This window comes from Callithrix jacchus, chromosome 6 (assembly GCF_049354715.1).
Source record: "Callithrix jacchus isolate 240 chromosome 6, calJac240_pri, whole genome shotgun sequence".
Lineage (NCBI taxonomy): Eukaryota > Metazoa > Chordata > Mammalia > Primates > Cebidae > Callithrix > Callithrix jacchus.
In genome coordinates this window covers 112,153,160-112,173,838 of record NC_133507.1, presented here as the reverse complement: position 1 = coordinate 112,173,838, position 20,679 = coordinate 112,153,160, and the positions used below count along the sequence as shown (strand labels likewise).

At 41.8% G+C, this 20,679-nt stretch overlaps 1 protein-coding gene across 12 annotated transcripts in view; it reads right to left on the bottom strand.

The window, feature by feature from the left end:
- MYO1B (myosin IB) overlaps positions 1–19,398 on the bottom strand; it is a 186,285-nt gene extending 166,887 nt beyond the window's left edge. For 4 of the 12 annotated variants that reach the window (XM_035305162.3, XM_078328048.1, XM_035305168.3 and 1 more), the window contains exon 1: positions 18,854–19,070. Coding sequence is in view for 4 of the 12 variants with exons in the window: in XM_008999112.4 (XP_008997360.1) it covers positions 1,606–1,611 (6 nt within the window). In the remaining 8 variants the exon portion in view is untranslated. Of the gene's footprint in view, positions 1–1,605; positions 1,712–18,108; positions 18,180–18,853; positions 19,071–19,209 lie in introns of those variants that run through there. The other 8 variants (XM_008999112.4, XM_078328047.1, XM_008999117.4 and 5 more) reach the window with 3 other exon arrangements.
- Positions 19,399–20,679: the final 1,281 nt, after the last annotated feature.

The following is a 20,679-nucleotide window of genomic DNA, read 5'->3' as shown; positions in this document are numbered from 1 at the left end:
AGACCCAGCGCTGCAGCAAGCTCACAGTGAAACCCTGGGCACACACAGTGCCACCTTCGAGCCTCGGTTTCCTCACAGAGGTGTGTTACACATCATCCCCTAAGATCTTGTCTCAGCTTCCAACACTGTTGATTCAACAAAAAAAGGCTCAACTCTGGAAAGACTGAGTTTGCTCATTTTTGGGTAAGCATGTATCCTGGATCTGGTTATAGAGAATGTTAAAAACCAAAAAGCCAGCAAATGCCAGACCGCAAGAATGTTTCTCAATGACATTTGCTTAGAGGCAAAGGAAAGCAGCTCTCTTTATTCTGATCTCATAATCAAAATAAAATGTATTAAGAGTGTAACCATACACCGCACAGAAAGAGACACATAGAATAACCAGATAAGTTAAGCCATCAAGGCACATTTGAACACGCTTTCTGTGTGTTTACAATACATGGTTAGCTACAAAATGGAACTGGCTACTTATAAAAACTCATCTAGTTAGGAAAGCAAAAAAAAGTCTAAAGATTACAAATTTTAAAATCTACAACATCTCTTAGATTTTGTAAAACAAATTTAAAAATCTCAACGGTGAAGCTTTGGGAGTGTCTTCATACTAAAAGTTTAAGAAAGTTTTGTAGAATAAAAAAAAATTCAGAAGCTTCCTCAGTTATCCACTAAAATAAAGTCTAATAAACTATGTAAACAAAGAGAGATTTATACATTTACAATGGGATTTCATGAATGTTTATTAGTTGAGAATTGATCAAACAAAAATAGCTAAGATGTTCCAAAAAAGATGCTGATAATGTAAATTGAGAAGGCAAAACTACTTTGTCATTTTAAAAGAATTTTTAAAGAAAATAGCTAAACTGCTGCAGTAGGTTACTTCACCTACACTGATTACTTTCAACAATCGTATTAGAATTTGGAAACATTTTCTAGGTCAATTTCTAGTTTTTCTAATGTTGGAAGCATTACTGTTAAAATCAAAGGCACCCTAATTCTTATACATCCCTAAATACATTCTGAAGTAGTTATGAAGAACAAAAGACAATACAAACCAACCCACGAGGCATGCCATAACTGATCATTTTTAAGTCACAAGTAAAATGTTTACTGAAATTTTTGTTTATAAAATTCACATTTATAAATGTTAACTACATTTGAATAGTTCTGCTAATTTCCAAATCCTCCACAGGATACAGCAATTATTTCATATATTCATATAAGGAGACATACCTACAAATAATGCCCCCACACAGTTTTTTCTCCTTGAATACATATGTTACTAAACTATAAAGCTATAGAAAAATTAATTTTTAAAGTTAACTGCCTTGACCATGCATGGAGCAATACAACAAATTTTCCCAAAGAAAGTTTTATTAAGAAATAAAATATACAATAGTGAATTACTTTCTAAAAACCTAATAAATTCCTTTTATTAGTAGTTTATCAGAAAAGGGGCTTTCAAAATACATTATTATAAATCATTAAAACTAAAATTTACAGTTCTACCCTTATTGAATTTCTCTCTCAATAGGTGGGTAGAAAAACTAGAGTTCTTTTTAAATGACAAAATTATACGGCCCCTCTAGTTTAGAAATTAAAACTGCTTACCAACATTTCTTCTCCATTGTTTTTTCCACTGATTTAACTAGCACTTTAGCCTTCAGTTCATATGAAAGAGAGAGACAAACATTCGTTGTGACAGGGAGAACACACTAAGTACAACAAATATTTTGCAAACAGATAAGAAGAGGAAAGTAGGTCAATATCCTGTGGCTAGGAAGAGGCGGCCTCAACTTCCATCCAGGGCTGTTTTATATGAGTTAATCATATAAAATTGATCGAGAGTCCATCATGGTTACATACTGGACTCTCTTCTTTTGACAAACTCCCACTCTAACCCATGCTCCTGGTATACACAAAGTAAGGGCAGGCACTGAAAGAAGAAAAAATGAGAGACATATCTACTGCTTCTCATGCATGTGCAAACTAATCGAGGAAAGAATATTTAAGAGCAAGATAACCAATACAATATGCTCACATAGGACACGTGATTCACCTCAAAAGGAGGAATATAGGGATGAACATTTCTGTTTAGAGATGGAGCTATAATCATGGTGCAGGAGAATCACAGGATCGCTGAAGAGATCAAAGAACAAGATGTGATTAAGTAGAAAAGAAGTGTAAAGCAAGAAGTAAAAAAACATATTCAGAAGATGGTGACTGTGCAGAATGGTAGCCGAGGACGGTTGGTGTGGGGCCTGGTGAACAATGAAGCTGGGATGAAAGGTAATCCAAGGCTAGACTGGGAGTCAGACCTCAGGAGCTCACAGTTGTTAGAGTGGTGGGAATGGGTAGGTGGGGAGAGAGAAGCATTTCACAGCCTAACCAGTACACGTGTGCTGCAGTCGTTACTTACGTCAATGCATCGAGATGGCAGCAAGTGAGACTGAGAGTCACTGGTGATGGTCCCATGGAAGAAAAAAGTGAGGACAGCCACTGCATACAGATGACAGGGAGCCACCAAAATGATTTGGAGCACAACAGAGACAATGAATTTAAAGGAGGCTTAAGCAGACGATGGGCAGTCTGAATTTGTTGGGAAAGTGACTAAATGCAGGGAGAAGGACTGCTCTGTACAGCTGTTGAGTTTGTGTACTGCATAGAAGTGGTCCAGCTAGGAGGGGAAATGATGACTAAAAGAAAGTTGAGCTGCTGTGGGATTGTGTCTACCCCAAAGAGTGCCTTTTTCTCACTGCATACAGGCCCTATACAAGATACTATACCAAGGAATTCACTTGGGACACAAATCTAGTAGTTGAGGAACAAGAATTAGGATAATGCTAATGGAAATGAAACAGGAGATGTGCCAAGAGAAAACACAGATGAGTCTATCATAAAGGGCAGGAAACTAATTTGATAGAGGGTGCAAAAGAAAGAGGGTTTAAGACTAAAGTAGAGGTTCTCTTATCCAAATGCATAAGGACTGAAATTTTGGTTGACTTTTTTAAAGTCAGTTAATTTGAAAGTCATAAAAAAATGATACATACCTAAACATGTCATTTTAAATGGAGCTCTACAAATATACAGTTATTGCTAATTTTTTGTTATAGTGATGGAGCCTTTTGAGTATACGTCCACTGTAGTAGACTCAATGGTCTTTTTTTAATAAACCATCCTCAAGGCATCATTCTCTAAGTCCAATTTCTTTAAAGAATGGTAAGGCTCTACAGAGCCCTCGAAACTGATGCGCGGTAGACTGCATTACCCTTTACAAATGCCCCATACCCCTTCTTTACATCCTGCCTTGCTGAATTTAGGCATACAGCCAATGAAAGCTTCAAAGCAGGTGTCCCCTCTGCCACAGGGACCAGCAATGTTCAAGAAGTCACTGCCCCATCAGTCTGAGAGTCCCCCCTGATCCACCACAATGGACACACAGTGTGAACATGGATTACTGCTTTGAGCCAGTAAGACTATCAAGTTTTACATAATCACAACTTAACCCAGCAATCATGAATGACTGACAATATCAGTGAGAATACTTTGATTTTATGATCCCCCAAATTTTTTACTTACCTCAGCCACTCCTAAATTGGCCACAGTCACTTATGGAAATTCATTCTTATCAGGTGATTTCCAAAGCATTCAAGTGAATTTTCATAGAAATAACAATTCTTTTGGCACATGTTTAAAGTTATTATATTAAACTATAATAAGTACAACTCGCACACACAGGTCTGGAAATTAACACAGTCAAGTCTGGAGAAGCAAACGTCTCAACTGGTGGGAAAAGAAACTCAAGAGCACATTACAGGGTAGCCCTCTGGCTTGGAGTATTAGTGTATCTAAGGCATCAGCTGATCCACTCTGCAGAGGAAAAAGGAACACTAACTAATCCAGCAAGTCTGGAAGTCAATAAAAGCTCATGCTGTTTTCTAAAGCTGGGAGTCTAGACAGTTATAAGAATGAACAGTACTATCGTATTACCAGGTTAAAAATCTGGTTGGTTTTCAAAAGTATATACAACTATCATATTTATTCTGACCCAAAGATATAGTCATAAGTGTTTAAGTCATTTAGGAAAGCACAAAAATAACACTTCAAATCCACAACCAGACCTAGGGTCATTAGCACAAGGTCACATGTCATTCTATAACTTGGCTCTTAAGAAAGAATAAACACAGAAATTACAATTAAAAACTAAATTTGAGTTTCATAATTTAAAATTACATACTCTTTAAAACTGTCAACACAGACAAATGTTTCTCTGAAAAGGAATTTCACTCTCTTAAAAAAAGCAAAGGCTTCCAGAAATATCTGGGTGCTTCTATTCTAAGTAACTAAATGGTAAATCCATTCATAACTGACACAGTTTTAGAAATCTGATATTCAGCCTCTTCAATAAAAACATGTTCTTTTATGTAAAAATGATATTGATATATTTCAAGAGACTACTTAAACACAGTGTAAAGACATAGATACCAGAAACCCCAAACAACCAACATTATGTAAACATATACACAACAGAAGCCCAAAACAGTCAAAGAATTTAACACATACTTACAGGTCAACCCTGACCCCAGTACCATGCATGTAAAGGCTCCTCACTCAGCACCAAACAGAATAACCTTAACTTCTATATAGTTTCAATTTTTTAAAAAAGCCTATCTGGAAAAAAAGACTGTAATATCATACCCTCTAAAATAATTCTGCCCTACAAGGATAGTTACCCACTCCGTCTTATTTTAACCAAGGTAAGCTCTTGAAAAGAACGGAAAACCTGGCTGTCCATATTCCACCCCCGGACACTCCTTATTTTCCTTAGTGCTTCTCCATCTTCTACTTATCACAAAATGATGTTCCCCAGAGTTCTGTCCTCTGCCTTCCTCTCTTCTCACTCCATCCTCTAAGCAATCCTAACATTATCCAACCTTCCGCCACACATAGCTCTCCATGATCCCTTCACCTGAACCCCAGGCCCTGGCTTTCCCCTAAGCTCTGTACCTTGCGTTTCAACAGTCCCTGAAGCTCCCTCACTGTCTGGATGCCCCACATTCCAAAATGAAGCCCTCATCTGCAGCCCTGTCTGTGCAAACCATCCCCAACATCACACAAGCCAGAAACTTAAGGAGTTATCCCAGACTCCAACTCTCCCTGCCCCACCAACCAAGTCACTCCATCCATTACCTGATGACATCAAATCATTCACAGCAATCTTTGACACAATCATCTCAATCTCAATCTCTACTGTCAGACAATCACTCAAAATATAGGAAAGGTTATATGTGCAAAAAGGCTCATCACAGTATTATTCACAACAGCAAAGTGGCGGAAAGAACCCAAATGCCCCAAAATAAAGGGAGGTTGAAGAAAATGATGGTACTCAATGGAATAATACATAACTATAAAATGTATTTCAAATACTACACAGCAATATAGAAAATGTATGTACTCTATATTTTAAAACATTCACATAAAAAGCCTCAAAAGGAATATTCAGAAATGACCACAGTTGATACTTTAGAGTAGTAGGCTCATGAGTATCTTTTTAAACTCCATTTTATCATAGAATTCCTGCATCCCTTCAGCTGCTGTTCCACCTCCCACTACATCTGTTGCAATACCAACTCAAACTCCCATAAAACAAAGTTTCCCCCTAAATCCTATCATGCTTGTAGCCCTCAGCATGAGATCCTCAAAATTGATTAATTCTTTTAAGAAATCCAACTGCACATATAAACAGCTGCACAACTGGGCCCCCAACATCTGCCGGGGTTATTAACTGTTCTAGTCAGAAAATATCACTATGCACAAGCTGCTGCCAAGGCAGCAACTGTAAAGCTGGAAGCTAAATCACAGAGTAGGTGAAGCTGACTATGTATCAAATGTCCAGCCTGGCTCACTGCCTGCCAGGTAAGGAAGGGGTTGCAGAGGACAGTCAGGTATTACATCCCAGAGTCCATGAGACACAAAACAGGTCACTTCAAAGAGCGTAAATTAGTACAAATTTCCTTAAAGATTTTACCTATATCTTGTGTTGTTGTTTAAACTGGCAACAAGTGCCCCGTACTAAGACTGGGCTGGCGGTTCCAGCATTACGTCTTCCATGCTCACGCCATACCCTCGGGATGCCTAGGTTAAACTCAACAACTTTATCCTCCTCCACAGTATTACTGTGTATGAGATGAAGATACAAGGTCATGCCAACATCTTATAGCTCTGTGACAAAAGCTAACAAGCAGCTACAACTGCTGCCATTCTCAAAAAGGGCACATAGTCACACATCGCATCTGTTTCGGTCAACAGACCACACATATAATGGTGATCCCATAAGATTAAAATGCAGTTGAAAAATTCCTATTGCCTAGTGATGTCACAATGCAATTACTTTGTTGTTTTACGAATTTGGTGTGACCTAAGGGTACAGTGTTTATAAAGTCTACAGTGGTATACAGTAATGTCCTAGGTCCTCACATTCACCCACCACTCACTGACTCTCCCAGAGAAACTTCTAGTCCTGCAAGCTCTATTCACAGTAAGTGCCCTAGATAGGTATAACATTTTTTATCTTTTATACCATATCTTTACTATTTCTTTTCTTTGTTTAGCTACACAAATGCTTAACTATTATGTTACAACTGCCTACAATATTCAGTACAATAACACACTGTACAGGTTTGCAGGCCAGGAGCAACTGCCTATATTTGTGTTGGCTGTACCTGTATACATGTGTAGCAGGCTGTCTGTCCCATCTGAGTTGTATAAATCCACTTTGTGGTGTTTGCACAATGACAGAATTGCCTAACAACACACTTCACAGAATGCATACCCATCAATACGTGTTAAACACATTGTTTCTAATTTTAAAAATTCCTATGATGTCTTCTTTTGAAAAACCAATGCTAAAGTCTAGGTATACACATTCTATAAAACTAGATTTTACTGTAATTGTCCCAGACTTCCTTAAAGCAGAAAAAGAACTATCATAAATATTTATAATATGTTCAAATTAGGCATTTGTCATGGGAGATTAAAAAAAAAACACTAAATTGTGGAATAAGGTACAGAAAGGCGTCACCTTACTTCTGTTTATTTCAATGACCTCAACTAGATTTTAGACTCAACTATGCAGCATCAATTAATTAGCAATATTCCTCATGTAAACAGCTCTTCAGCTGATACCAGGTAACATTATTGTAACCCACTACCTTCTTTCAAATTTATGTTGGGGCTATTTTTAAGGTACTTATAAAGCACCACTGCTAAGAATAAATTCCTGTAGATAAACACACTTTGCAGGAAAGTCCATTTCTCCACCCACAATTACATAAAAAGAACAGCATAAAAGAAAAGCTGGAAAGCTCACTGAACTTTTCAGTGATTAAAATCATGGGCTTTTGAAGAATTTGTCAGATTTGGCACAGTTTCTTCGTAAAAATGTATTTTAGTAATTTTCCAGAATTCTGTTCTTTCGATTTGGAAAAGTTCAAAACTTCTGACACAGACCAAAATGGCAGCAACACAGATAACCCTATGCAAAATAGGCGAAGAGGAAAAATTTAACTTCAACATCCCCTCAATCTTCCGCTCCTTGCAGCCACCCAATCCTCCAAGATTCCTGGTGCTTTTAACCCCTAGAGCTCGTTAATTTTTCAGCAAATAAGTTAACTAATCAATGAATTCTAGGTGTAAGTAAGTAAAGGCAACTTCATTTAGATTTTTGAGAGTGAGAAGTTACATTTATCTATTTACAATAAAAACAAAATTGATGCTTTATCTTGAATGGAATAAATGGGTGCCTCATATCTGCATGACAGCAAGTAATGCAGATGGATCAAAAGGAGAGATTTTCAAGGGGAAGGGGGAGGAAGAGGGGACCAAATGAGAGAGTGACAGATGGCAAGAGGCCCACTAAGGGGGCACAGGAAGAAATAAAAAGGGAAAATAATGACAGAAAGAAAAAAAAACCCATTCACAGATAAGGGGATTCACAAGGAATAGCCCCATCTTCTAACTTTTTGGGACACTTCTGCTAAAGGCTTTTCAATATTGTTACTTAATTCCTGCAACTATAAGCATAAATGGGGGTACCTGACCTGTGAAGGCCACCCCGGCAGGCCCACCCCGGCTTCTCACTCTCCCTGTCCCTTTTTAGCAAAACCACTTGGATACTGGCAGCTTGGCTTTTCTTTCTTCCAATGATTTTATTATAGTGTTAGTACAGAGGTAACATAACCAGATGATAGAAGATTTAGAAAACAGAGAGTTAAAAGTAAAAGTCACCCCAATCTACCACCCTAATGCAATCACCGTTAACATTTTTATTCCTTTTTTTGCCATCTTTCTCTCTATATTTTCCAAAGGAGTCCCCGGTATGAAATCCTAAATCATGTGCATTGCTACAATTCAAGCAGATTTAAATATCTGGTTTGGGGGAGGAGGAACCCAGGAACTCAGGAATGCATTTGCAGGAAAGACTGAATAGTAGTAACTAATATCTATCCCAAGTGGTTGCTCTGGGCCTAACACTGTTCCAAAGACTGCACATGTATTGATTCACTTAATCCTTACTATAACCCAAAGAAGGCAGCTCTGCAAAATTACCCACATTTTGCAGATGAGAAAAATGAGGCAGACACAGATTAAACTACAAGCCCAAGGTCACAGGGCTACTAAGCCAAAGAATCAAGTTTCAAAAACCAGTATTGTCTCCAGAAGCCAGCCCACAACCACTGCACCACTCAGCTTTTCACCACAGAGAGGACTCATCTCAACATGAGCTCAGTCATGCCTGCCCCAGAGCAGTACCTCAATGACCAAACAGAGCACGGATTCTAGATGGAATAAGGTGTGTGTAACTCATCTTGGATCCCGCCCCACTATCAAGCCTGAGCCCTCCATGTGTGTTTAAAAGATGGTGGAGGGAGAGCGGAAAAGGCTGAGACGCTGGGAAAAAACACAGAAGGCCCTGCTCACCACCCCTCCCAGGAAGAACAGAGCAGTCTTCTTCTGACCTGACCTGACCTGACCTTGAAGCAAGGACCCAGTCTATTAGTGAAGAGCTCGGGAGGAAGTTCTGAGCAAGACAATGTCCAGCAGCCGCCAGGACCCAATGGCAGCAGCACTGGCAGTATTCAAAATGCAGAGGGGGTTGGGGCATGGGCAGGGCCCCATTCAAGCCTCATCATGGAGGCAGCTCTCTGAATTCAAGCAGCTTCATTTCACATGAGGAGGATATACTGACCAAAACTAAATATCTTCACTTGTCATAATAGTGTGGAAAACACTGTTTAATACCACTATTATGATAATTACTAAGAATTTTTAATAACTTGATTTAAGTCATCGGTCACTAAAATTCCCATCCTTGTATCATTCAGAGTAGAGTCTCACCCTAGGGCTTCTGAGTCTTTTTTATTGCTTAGAAAGTTCTACCATCCTCCTCATCCTCTAACACCAAATCATCCTTCAGGCTGCTGTGTGAATGTTTATTTCCCCAGACAGGCTCTCCCTGTACCCCAATCTAAATTCCCCTCTCTCTGCCTTTCTGTTTCTCATAGGCCCCTGCCGTTTTCCTTCATAGTATCTATGCCAATGCATGAATATGTATTTATCTGTGTCCATTGCCACAATGTCTCTTACTCTTCATATTCATGAGAGCAGAAACCACATCTGTTTTGTTCAACATTAAAGACTCAGTACAGGATGGGTGTGGTGGCTCTACCTATAATCCTACAATCCTAACATTTCAGGAGGCTGAGGAGGGAGGATCACTGGAGGCCAGGAGTTCAAGACCAGCCTGGGCATCATAGCAAGACCCCATCTCCACAAAATATTTAAAAGTCAGTGGGATGTGGAGATGCTGCCTGTAGTCCTAACTGCTTGGGAAGTGGAAGAAAAAGGATCACTCGTGCCAGGAGTTTGATCCTGCAGTGAGCTATACTGCACCACGGTACTCCAGCCTGAGCAACAAAGCAAGACCCTGTCTCTCAAATAAAAACACAGTACCTAGTACAGTGCCTGAAACATACTAGGCACCTAAACATTTGATGAGTTAATAAATGAATGCATTAAATAACTAGAAGTCACCCCTTCCTTACTTTTAAAAGTATTACATATAGTTTTTAAATTAGGCCAGGTGCAATGGCTCACACCTGTAATCCCAGCACTTGGGAGACCAAAACAGGAGAATTGATTGAGGCCAGTAGCCTAGAACCAATGAGACATTATCGCTACAAAAAAAATTTAAAAATGGAGTCACACACCTATAGTCATAGTCCCAGTTACTTGGGAGGCTGAGGTAGGAGGCTCATTTGAGTCCAGGAGTTAGAGGCAGCACTGCGCTATGATCATGCCACTGCATTCCAGCCTGTGCAACAGAGCCCGACCCTGTCTCTAAAAAGAAAAATAACTAAAGTGAATTATGACATTTTCAATGAAGGCTAAGTTATTTAGTGCTCTATTAGAGACGCCACCCAACTGCAGTCTCCCATAGCAAACACAGGTTTAGATGTGAATTTGATCAATCAAGAACAATCAATTTGTTTAAAAACAAATACAAAATCAATCTCTTTCTTGTATACCAGCAACACTAACCAGAAATGTACTAAATAATTCATTCATATTGACCACAGAAAGCATGAAGCACCTTGGCACAAATCTAACAAAAGGTAGGTATGAAAGAGTTTTACACATAAAATGATAAAATTTCATTGAAGGACATAAAAGACCTATTAAAGAGGTTTATGAGGTTTGTGGATGGGAAGCTGTAAAACCATAAAGATTTCAATCTCCTTGAATTTCTATTTAAATGCAACGCAATTCCAATAACACAAAATTAAAGAAAAATGCCCCACAAGTGAAAAGCTTGTTGAGCATATGTGCAAGCTAACCTGTGGGGGAAACAGAGGAGAACGGGATGTGCACGTGATGCATCCAGTGATGCAAATATGGAAAATGGAAGTTTGTAGGAATTCCAATAATTTAACTATATGAATGTGTAAGGTTACTTTCAACATTTCGTTGTGATTCAAGTATTTTCTCTTTTAAGTTGTGAAACACTGTTGTAAGTTCAGAAGAACAAGGGTATCCTGAGTCTGGGAAAATTAATGGAGAAGATGGGCACAAAGCTGGGCAAAGAAAGATGTGCCAATGTGATAGGGGAGAGGGGCTTCCGGGGTAAAGGAATGATCCAGAACAACAAGGTGAAAGCTCAAGACACAGTTGAGAGTGAACCAAGTACGGCTCACAAGGAATCCACATTCACACAGGAAGCCAGGCAGTGACGGAACCTAAAAAGGTACAATGAAGTGACTATGGCAGTGTAATCTACAAAACGATCCCCCGAAATGTGGTACAATGGTGAAATAAGTTGGGACGTGTGAATACTATATCTTTCTCTTGGGAATTCACAGTACACAGTCACAAATGAAGGCCATGAGAAGTTTTTCTCCAAAGAAACTTATTTAAAACACTGTTAAACCAACTCGTCTAACATGTACCTGGCCAAGGAACCCTTTTTACAGGAACATCTACCAACTTCATGGGTGGGATTTTTTTTTTCCAGCTTACTAATTTTTTATGTAACAATCCACTTTGGGTAACACTATACTCTAGTAACTCAGCCTTTTAAAGGTCTGAACCAGAATGGGGGCTTGAGGATTTGCAATGAAAGGGCAAAGATAGGAGGAACAATAAATCAGACATAGTGACTGGAAGGAAGAATGTAAGGGTCGCAGAAAATGGGAAAGTAGGCGATGTTCTAGAATCCAAAGTCAAGATGGTGATGAAAAGGCTATTAGCACACACAGTGAAGTCCACAGGGAACCATCTATTAGGTAAGAGGTAATAAATTTGGATTTAGAGAGGTTTGGAGAGACAGATACCCCCCTAGAAAGAAAATAAGCAAGAGGTTAAGACTTGGAGTCAGTTTCTCAGATCTGTCCCTATTAACTTTAGGAGGTCTCAGGTACAAATGGAGAGGTTACAATGGAGACCTTTAAGATCTTTTTCAATAACAACATTCTGCCATTCCAAAAATTGAAAATTTGAAATAAAAATACCAATATAATCAAGTTCCACCTTTATAGAAAAGTGTGAACTGTGTCAATGTAGGATAAAAATAAACAATTCAAGATGAATTTCAGTACGTGGATGAGAGGTTTTTAAGAGATCAGGAAATTACATATACTGAGGAGATATCTATGAACCTTTATAAAGCTGACATCAAGAAGTCTAACTCTGTTTTCCTCCCCGAATGTCACAGAAAACCTGCAGAATACTAGGGCAGATAAGCCTTGAACCTGACCAATGTGGCAGTTCATATATTTTTATGAATAGCTCTCAGCACTTGGAAACTTTCCGACAAGTGAAAACTTTTTCCTAGATAGCTCACTGTATCAGGAGTAGCTCAAAACTGCAATCTACCTATTAGGACTGTAAGCAGATTATATGAGGACCACAAAAATAACAAGTCATGCAAATTGGCATAGGCCCAATGTCTATAAAAATTAAGCTTTTCCTAAAAGCATATAGATTGTGGGTCTAAAATGAATGAAACAGTGACCAATCACTCTGAAGCACTTAAAAGGGGAAAAAAATGATCAGCTAGGAAGCTAGTATATGTACAATCTAAACACCACAAACAGCATTTCAGGATCTAATACAGAATTTAAAGAGAAGCAGCAATAATGGAGGAGAGAGAAGGTGTACACTGGAAAATGCAAGTGATTGTAAGGAATCTTGTGATCAAGATTCTTTGCGTATTTTTGTGGAGCTTTGTTGTGGTTGCCATGTAAAAATGCCTTCATGTAACTAGTGAAGATTAAGCAGGCAAATGATGTGTATACATACTACAATGCCAATAACGAATAATCTGTTCCACTGTTCTTTCAATTCAATTTTCTAAAGAGTCTTTAAAGATATTGCATTCTTTTTTTTAAAAACCTGTAATGTACAATTCTGAACTACATTACTACATATTCATTTTAACACAGCAAAATTAAGCCATCTGTGCAATCTTAAAGCATCTTGAGTCCAGGAAGAATTGGACTGAAAGTCCCCGGAAGGCAGAGATTTGGTTTCCTCTTAAGGTTCTCTAAGTTATCAAGGAAAGACAGGCACCTTGCATTTTCAGAAAATTACCAGTTGCTTATCTGATAAGCAAAAGAAAAATGTCAATTTTTGCTTTTCTGCTATTTCTAAATCTGCCTGTCTTGAAAGAGTACAAATTCCATACCAACTCTCTTCCAAAGCTCAGCTCTGTTCTGCAATGGCACCCACACCACGGCACTCTCACACATCAAAGATCCTGAGCTCCAAGATCGGATGCCTACTTGCAGGCAGACTGGAGACCAGAGATCAGAAAAACTCCTCAAACTCCCAGATGACAATCGATTCCTGAAGATAAAGACATGGCCAGTGAGGGCTAAGAAATGGGACGAAGGAGAATGACGCAGGACTGGGAAGCCAGAACACCCAGAAAAGGACAAACTGAGAAGCAGTTCAACCATTCTCCTAGCTCTGGACCAGTCAAGGACATCCGCAAGAACCCTGACTCCAGGTGACAAAGGAAACAAGCCAGGAAGGAGACAGACAGTGGGGTGGGCTCTCCCTCTAACTCCTTAAAAGTAACCAAAGCATCAAAGTACTCACCCAAAGAATCAAAGTACTTGCCCAAAGCTTCACAGTACTCATTCAAAGCTTCACAGTACACTCTACCTGGTGGTATTTGTTATTCTGGGAAGCAAGAGGTCTTTGAGGCTTGATCTCTGGGCTAGTAACTCAATTCCCTCATCTACAAATATCTCCTATTAAAGGACAGTGATGAGAAGGACATCAACCTACAGAAAGTACCCAGCATGAGGCCTAGCATAAAGCAAGCACCCAATGCTTAATAAACAGTAGCATGAATAATACCCCATAACGCAATATGAATGATTCATCCTTTGGAGACTTGGCATGTCTTGTCCACAAGAGCCTTTTAAAATGCAAATATGCCTGAAGTCTATTAACAGCCTGAGTGGGGGTGAACTGACAGTCATGTTGAACACGGGATGCTGGCAGGTATGCAGAGAAGAGAGTTGGCGGGGGTACCAAGGACGTGCCATGCACCAGGGAAGACATTCAAACCTTCTCCCATAGAATGGTAGTTTATATATCATTTTTGGACCTCAGTCAGGGTTCTGAACCCAAACCCTTTCACATCATTGGAGGTTGGAGGAAATAAAACCTAAGTCAGAGAAGAAGCTGGCACTTGTGTTCAGTTTTATTCCACTCTCTTGCTTCTGTTTGTTCTCAGCTTCTGTCTCAAAAGCAAGTGTTCCCCTGGCCTTGATCACCATGGCTGTCACAGCCATTTTCTTCATTTCACCAACATCCACCTGCCTTTCATCCTTTTAAAATGTGTCTAATGCACTGCTTTGCATGACCTGTGTGCTTATAAAAATATGAAATGATGAAGATACTGAGAACGTCAAAGACCTACCAAATGCTGGGAAGCATCCTTCTTCCTCCTCTTCGCTGCTTATGGTAAGCTGGAAGGTGCTCACCTGTTGAAGCTTAGCAAACCATGTGTCTGCCTCCCCTCCAGAGGCAAAGGCCTAAAACATCCAGTGGAGGAGAATTTCATAGCCTGAGGAGACTAAAGTTACTGTCACCTATACCAAAGAACTTGAAGATCCCAAATGGTGTCCTAGCTTGAAATAAACAAGTAAAGGCAGAACTTCCAGTCTTCAAATTCTTATCTTAGAAACAAACAAAAACAATATTGACTTTTCCATTTGCCCAGGAGCATTCAGAAGAATCCACAAACCATCCATGATGCCAAGTGTTAAACTCCATTCTGCTCCTGTACTTGGTGTCAAGGTCTGGTACCTCCTGCCCAGTGCCACTCTCAGTGTCCCCCTAAGGACAGATATCACTGCTACTCCCTTTTCATGCACATGCCTAAACTAGTTCACTTCCCCTGTGGGGAAGGGATGAGCACAAAAATCATTCGGAATGTGTGTTCCCACAGAGCTCAGAAATCTGATGATCTCAGAGGATATTGTAAAGAAAGACCCTTGACACTTCCCTAAGGAAGAATGTCTTCTGTAAAAGGCTACTGCCAGGACAAAAAGCATGTGCTGGGAAAAATCTATGGCCTGCTGCTGCGAGTGTTTCCAATTCTGATGTCCCACTTCCTCTTTATAAGCACATTCCTTCCCTCCTTATTTCTCTTCTAAAAGGACACTCTGGCATTAGGTCTCAGTTAAGAAGCAAAGTGCAATGTTCTATTAAAGGCCATAAGATAAAAAGGGCTTAAAATGGATTTCAATAAACATAAAAACCTTGAATGCAATAGAAGATCTACTCTGTTCTATCATTTTTAAATGTCTGGAAGAAAGAACTTATTTTTAAATGCTGGCAGTCTAACTTTTTAAAAATAAAGTTCATGCAGTTACAGCTTATTCACACAGGCCATAACATACAGCTCTTTAGCAATACAGTTCTAAGAGTTGCAATGTCCTAACCTGGCCTTCCAAACCTAGCTCAGTGGTTTTTGGAAGAATCATCTACAATAATAGACGTGAAAGTAATTTGACATCTCAAAGGGCTAATCAACTAGATAATCAAACTGTTGTTATTCGTATTATTAAAAGATATCATGCCTTACAGTGGATACCTAAAGTGTATGGACTTACCATGAGTTCAAATCGCACTTCCACCATTTACTAGTTCCTTACACAAGCACAGATGGTCCCCAATTTAAAACGGTTCAACTTAGGAGTTTTTGACTCTACACTGGTGCAAAAATGATAGGCATTCAGTGGAAATCGTACTTAGAATTTTGAATTCTGATGTTTTCTGGGGCTAGCCATGTGCAGTATGATACTTTATGGCGATGCTGAGCAGTGGCAGGGAGCCGCAGCTCCCCATCAGCCACATGATCACGAGGATAAACCACCAGTACCCTACAGTGGACTGTGTTGCCAGATGACTTTGCCCAAGTGTAGGCTAATGCAAGTGTTGGGGCACATGCAAGGTTTGGTAGATTAGGTGTATTAAATGCACTTTCAATTTAGGATGGGTTTATCAGGACATAACCGCATTGTAAATCTGGGAGCATCTGTACGGTGTAAGGGGCAAGTTATTTAACTCCTCCAGGCCTCAGTTTCCACTGGAAAATGGAGATAACACCCACTTTATCAAGTTGTTGTGACGATAAATATAGCAATATTATGTAAAACTCTTGGCACGTATTGAACACTTACTAAATGATAGCTATAATTCTAGTTAGGCCAGTTAATTAAAATCCAAATATTCAGCTATTGAAAACAGTAGAAGGAAGGTAGACGAGAAGACAATCTTACCCAAAGGAGGACAAATGCTAAAAACATGGGATGCTACATGCTGAAGATCCCTTCTTAGCCAAACACCACCCACCCACCTCACCCCCACTTCTTCCCCACTGATGTCAGACCTTCCTCCTTGCTTTGCATAACTGTGCAGCAATCAGGGAAAGTTAGTCTTTAACTCCAGGCTTGACAAAGTAATGATTCATCCTGTGAAGGGGGTGCAGCCTGTTGCCAGCCTTATCACACAATCGGGCATCCACAGCCAGAGACCAGAGACCAGAGACCAGCCACTTAGGATTCCTCTGTCTGTCCACATCTCCAGGAGCAGCAATATTCATATGCTTTACATTTTGTCAATGTATAGAACAATGAGTACTTGAGAGGAATTCAATTGTGTTGTATTTTATAAAACAATTCAGAGCATAAATGAAAAGTCCAAAATGGTAAGACAACAACAACAAAAGTCTCCCTCCGTTAGCTGCCCTGGCACAGCGTTTTGCCAGGCAGTGTGTTAGTTCTAATGACAAACAGCTTGACGGTTGGACACCATCCCATTTCAACTTCACATCATAATGGCTCCTGAGGACAAGTCACAGTGCTTTTCAGCCTGGCCTGAAAATCTGACCACATCCCCAACGACAAAGGCAAACCCTCAGCAGTAGCTTATACAGCCCTTTTCCATTACCACGTAGTGGGCAGGAGACATTTTTCCCCCACAGCAAGCTCCTAATTTGCCTTGTAAGGTTAAAAAGGCTTTCAAACTTGGTTCATCTCAAAATAAATGGCCAAAGGGGTGGTTTAATGGTGGACCCTCAGCTGGTCAAACAGGCAGCTCTGGGCCACTTCCCCACCCTGTCTGCAGCCAGACTACTACAACAGAATGTCTCCTAAATTACTGCCGCAGTGATTCTAATCTTCAGTCCGACTTTGGGAATCCTTCCACCAGTGTCCCATAGGCACAAACCATGAATGCCTGGAAATGTCAGCCTCCTCCCAAAACGGTTTTGCTTGGAATACCCCATTCAGAAAACACACATCATTCAATCCCCCACAACTCCCTCCCGAGGTCAACCAATCCTTTTGGGATTCTCGATTCCAATCTAGGAAAGGGTCGCTTAACAAATGTCTGACATGCTACATTTAATTCCACCATCTCTAAAAAAAAAAAAAAAAACCCTATTCACTATAATGGAGTGTTCTCTTTCTTATTCCAGATGATCCTCACACAGAGAGAGAAAGCACAGAACATTTGAATGCCAGGCCTCCTCAGTTCAAAACCCAACGCTGGTGTGTGTGGTACGTTTTCTGGGACAGACTGTAAAAGGGTTTTTCAATTGTGTTTCGTAATCTGATTCACTTATTTATAGCAATGTCTAATTTTCTGGTGGTTTCTCGCCTCAAACAGTCCTGGAAAAACTGTAATATAGTAGAAAAAAAATAATTTACATCAAAATTGATTCTATAAAATTCGTCTCTTACTCATTCCAGCCAATATCCACTAGTTATACACACAGACCCAGAGGCACACACACACACAAATACCATAGTTCATAGCAAACTTTTTTTAAATGTAAAAAAAAAAAAAAAAAAAAGCCTTCTTCCACTGTAACTAACAAGATTTGCTTTGAGCAAACTAACATTGGGAGCGCCAGAAACTCAAGAAGCACACAACTTGTTGCACGAATAAATGCAGGGCCGCAGCCTGAACAAAGCACTACAAATAAGCTCCAGAAACCCACAGGGCCCTTGAACAAAATGTTGTGTTTGTAATTACCTATCCAGCGCGCTCTCATCACGCTCTCCCAACCTTCTCCCAACCTTCTCCCCAACCCTCTTCCCGGCCCCAGCACACTTCGGGGCTCCCGTCACTAATCTGGTTTCCATTCCAGCCCCGCCCCCTTCCCCTTCCCTCTCTGGGACCGTGAATCAATCCCATCCCGGGCAGGAAACGAGACCCAGGGCAGCCCCCTCCGCTGCGGCGGAACAAAGGAGGCGAGCGCAGCTGCACGCGCAGGAAGGCCCACGGCGTCCCGGGCCCCTCCTCCCCCGCCGCCGCCTGGGCACACCGCACCTGAACCCCACTCCCCAGGACGCCCCATTGTTCTCCCTCCGCTTTCCTGCCCGGAGGAAGCCACACCGTGTCTTTCCAGGGGCCAGGAAACAGCTGTGGGCCAGAGGGATGGAGGGACGGTGGGTGAACACGAGGGGCCGCGACTCGACTCTGCCCACAGGTACGAGAGGCATGGGGCAAAGCAAGAGCAACTTAGTTTACAAGCCCTTCTTCCCTCCTGCCTCCCCCGAAGCCACTGCGGAGTCACGACCACCCTCAGCGACCTCCAGCGTGCGCGGTTCCCGCAGCAGCACCGCCTCCCCCGAGAGCCGCAGAGCTCGCTGTCCCGCGCCCGCGAGGTGCGACGGGGCCAGGGACCGTGGGCACAAAGGCGCGGGCTGAGCGCCTCGGGGGCCGCGGCCGGACCCAGTGGGAAAGGCAGGGGGGAGAGGGAAAGCGCTCGCGCTACCTCGCCGGGCGCCACTCCGCCTCCACGTCGTCCTCGCTCTCCGGCGGCGCTCCGGGACGCGGGCCCAGCCCGGGGCTGCGGGGCTCCCGCCGCGGCTGCTCGGCTAAGGCTGTCCCGCGGCTGCCGGCCGACTGCGCGCCCCACGCTCCAACACTGCCTCCACGCGCCGCGGCTGGGACTCCCGTGCGCACCCGGCTGCGGAGTGCTAGGCGGCAGCAGGAGGCGCCCGGCCACTCCCCTCTCGCCCGCTGGCAGAGGGGCCGGCCGAGGGGCGGGGGCAGCGACCTCGCTGCCTGGGATTCGCCCCTCGGCGCGCGGCCGGACCGGGAGCCACCGCCTCCTCCCAGCCGACTCACCTCCGGCCGCCCTGTGCCGGCTTCACAGCGCCCCCCGGTGAGCGCCGCTTCGGCCTCGGCGCCTGGCGGGTCTGCGCCCGACCTTCCTTACCCGGGACGAGCCTGAGGGAAGGAGGGCCTACCGTCGCGGCCCCCACGGAACGCAGTCCTTTTTTGCTTCCAGGCTCACTGACGTAAAATGAGAAATACAACGTTTGACAACTCGAAGCCAGCCTGGGGGCACATTCCGGCAAAGAGTGGGAGTAAGTCTCGATTTTTCCTCCTCCCCAAGATGAAAATGTTTGGATGCCAAGAATATCAGAAAATGTTAATTTCACAGAAAAAGAAAAAAATTATACTGAGGATGTGGTGTGTCTTCGTTTACAAGGCTTTTAGTATCTATTACATTAATCTCACATTGTGGGAAATAGACACTGGCCAATTCTTTGTGTTATAGATAAATGAAAGGTAATTTAAAAGAAATTTCAAATACCCATACGTAGTTGAACAGAGTGTATTCACTGGCGCTGAGTAATGATCAATGATGGGGTATACTCTACAGGCATGTAGGAGCATCTATAGATGAATCAGGACACCCCCCACCCACCCACCATCCTTCTCACTCAGCCCGACTGCCTCATTAGAGAATTTAGAACAGTCCTCTTGACCCGAGTCCTGGTTTCTTCATGCCCACAAAGGGAAGGTGCGCATTCAAACTTACTCACTGGGTGAGGTGAGGATTACTTGGCTGAGGCATTAAAAGCACTGTAGACACAGTAATTATTACTCATGGTTCTAACTACTTTATCCTGTAATGAAATAAATTGCCATAAATGGACCAGGTTTAAATGGACTGGCCTATATCTGGAAACTGTCACTAAAATGAGGTGAACCAAAGAATTCAGACCATATATAGTAACTGTTCCCACAGGCGTAAGAACCACAGGCGCTGGGATTCGTCAGATGCCACTAGTAGAGTCTGGAAAGGTGGGACCTTCACAGACTGTATCTGCTGGGAACTATCCCATCATTCCAACCTTGATGTCAACATCGGCTTCACTTCGGGTGTACAGGTGGTGTGATAATGGCCAAAGCTAACACATAAATTGGGTACCAAGGACCGTTCTTTGTTTAATCCTCACAAAAACCTGCGAGGTAAGCTTCTCTCATTATCCTTGTTTTATAGAACAGCGAAGCCAAGGACAGAGAGGTCTTCAGCAAATGCATGGCTATGGTGGTTTGAAGGCTACCATTAGAGAGTGGACATTAATTGCCCTCCTTTTGAATATGGGCAGGACTTAGTGACTTGATTGTAACAAATAGAAGATAGCAGATGTGATGCTATGTGACTTCTGAACATAGGTTATAAAAGGAGACAAAGTTTTTCATCTGGCTCTTCCTTGGGATGCTCCCCTTGGAACCCAGCTGCCATATTGTGAGGAAGCTCAAGCCACAGGGAAGGCCATGTGTAGGTGTTTGGGCTGATGGTGC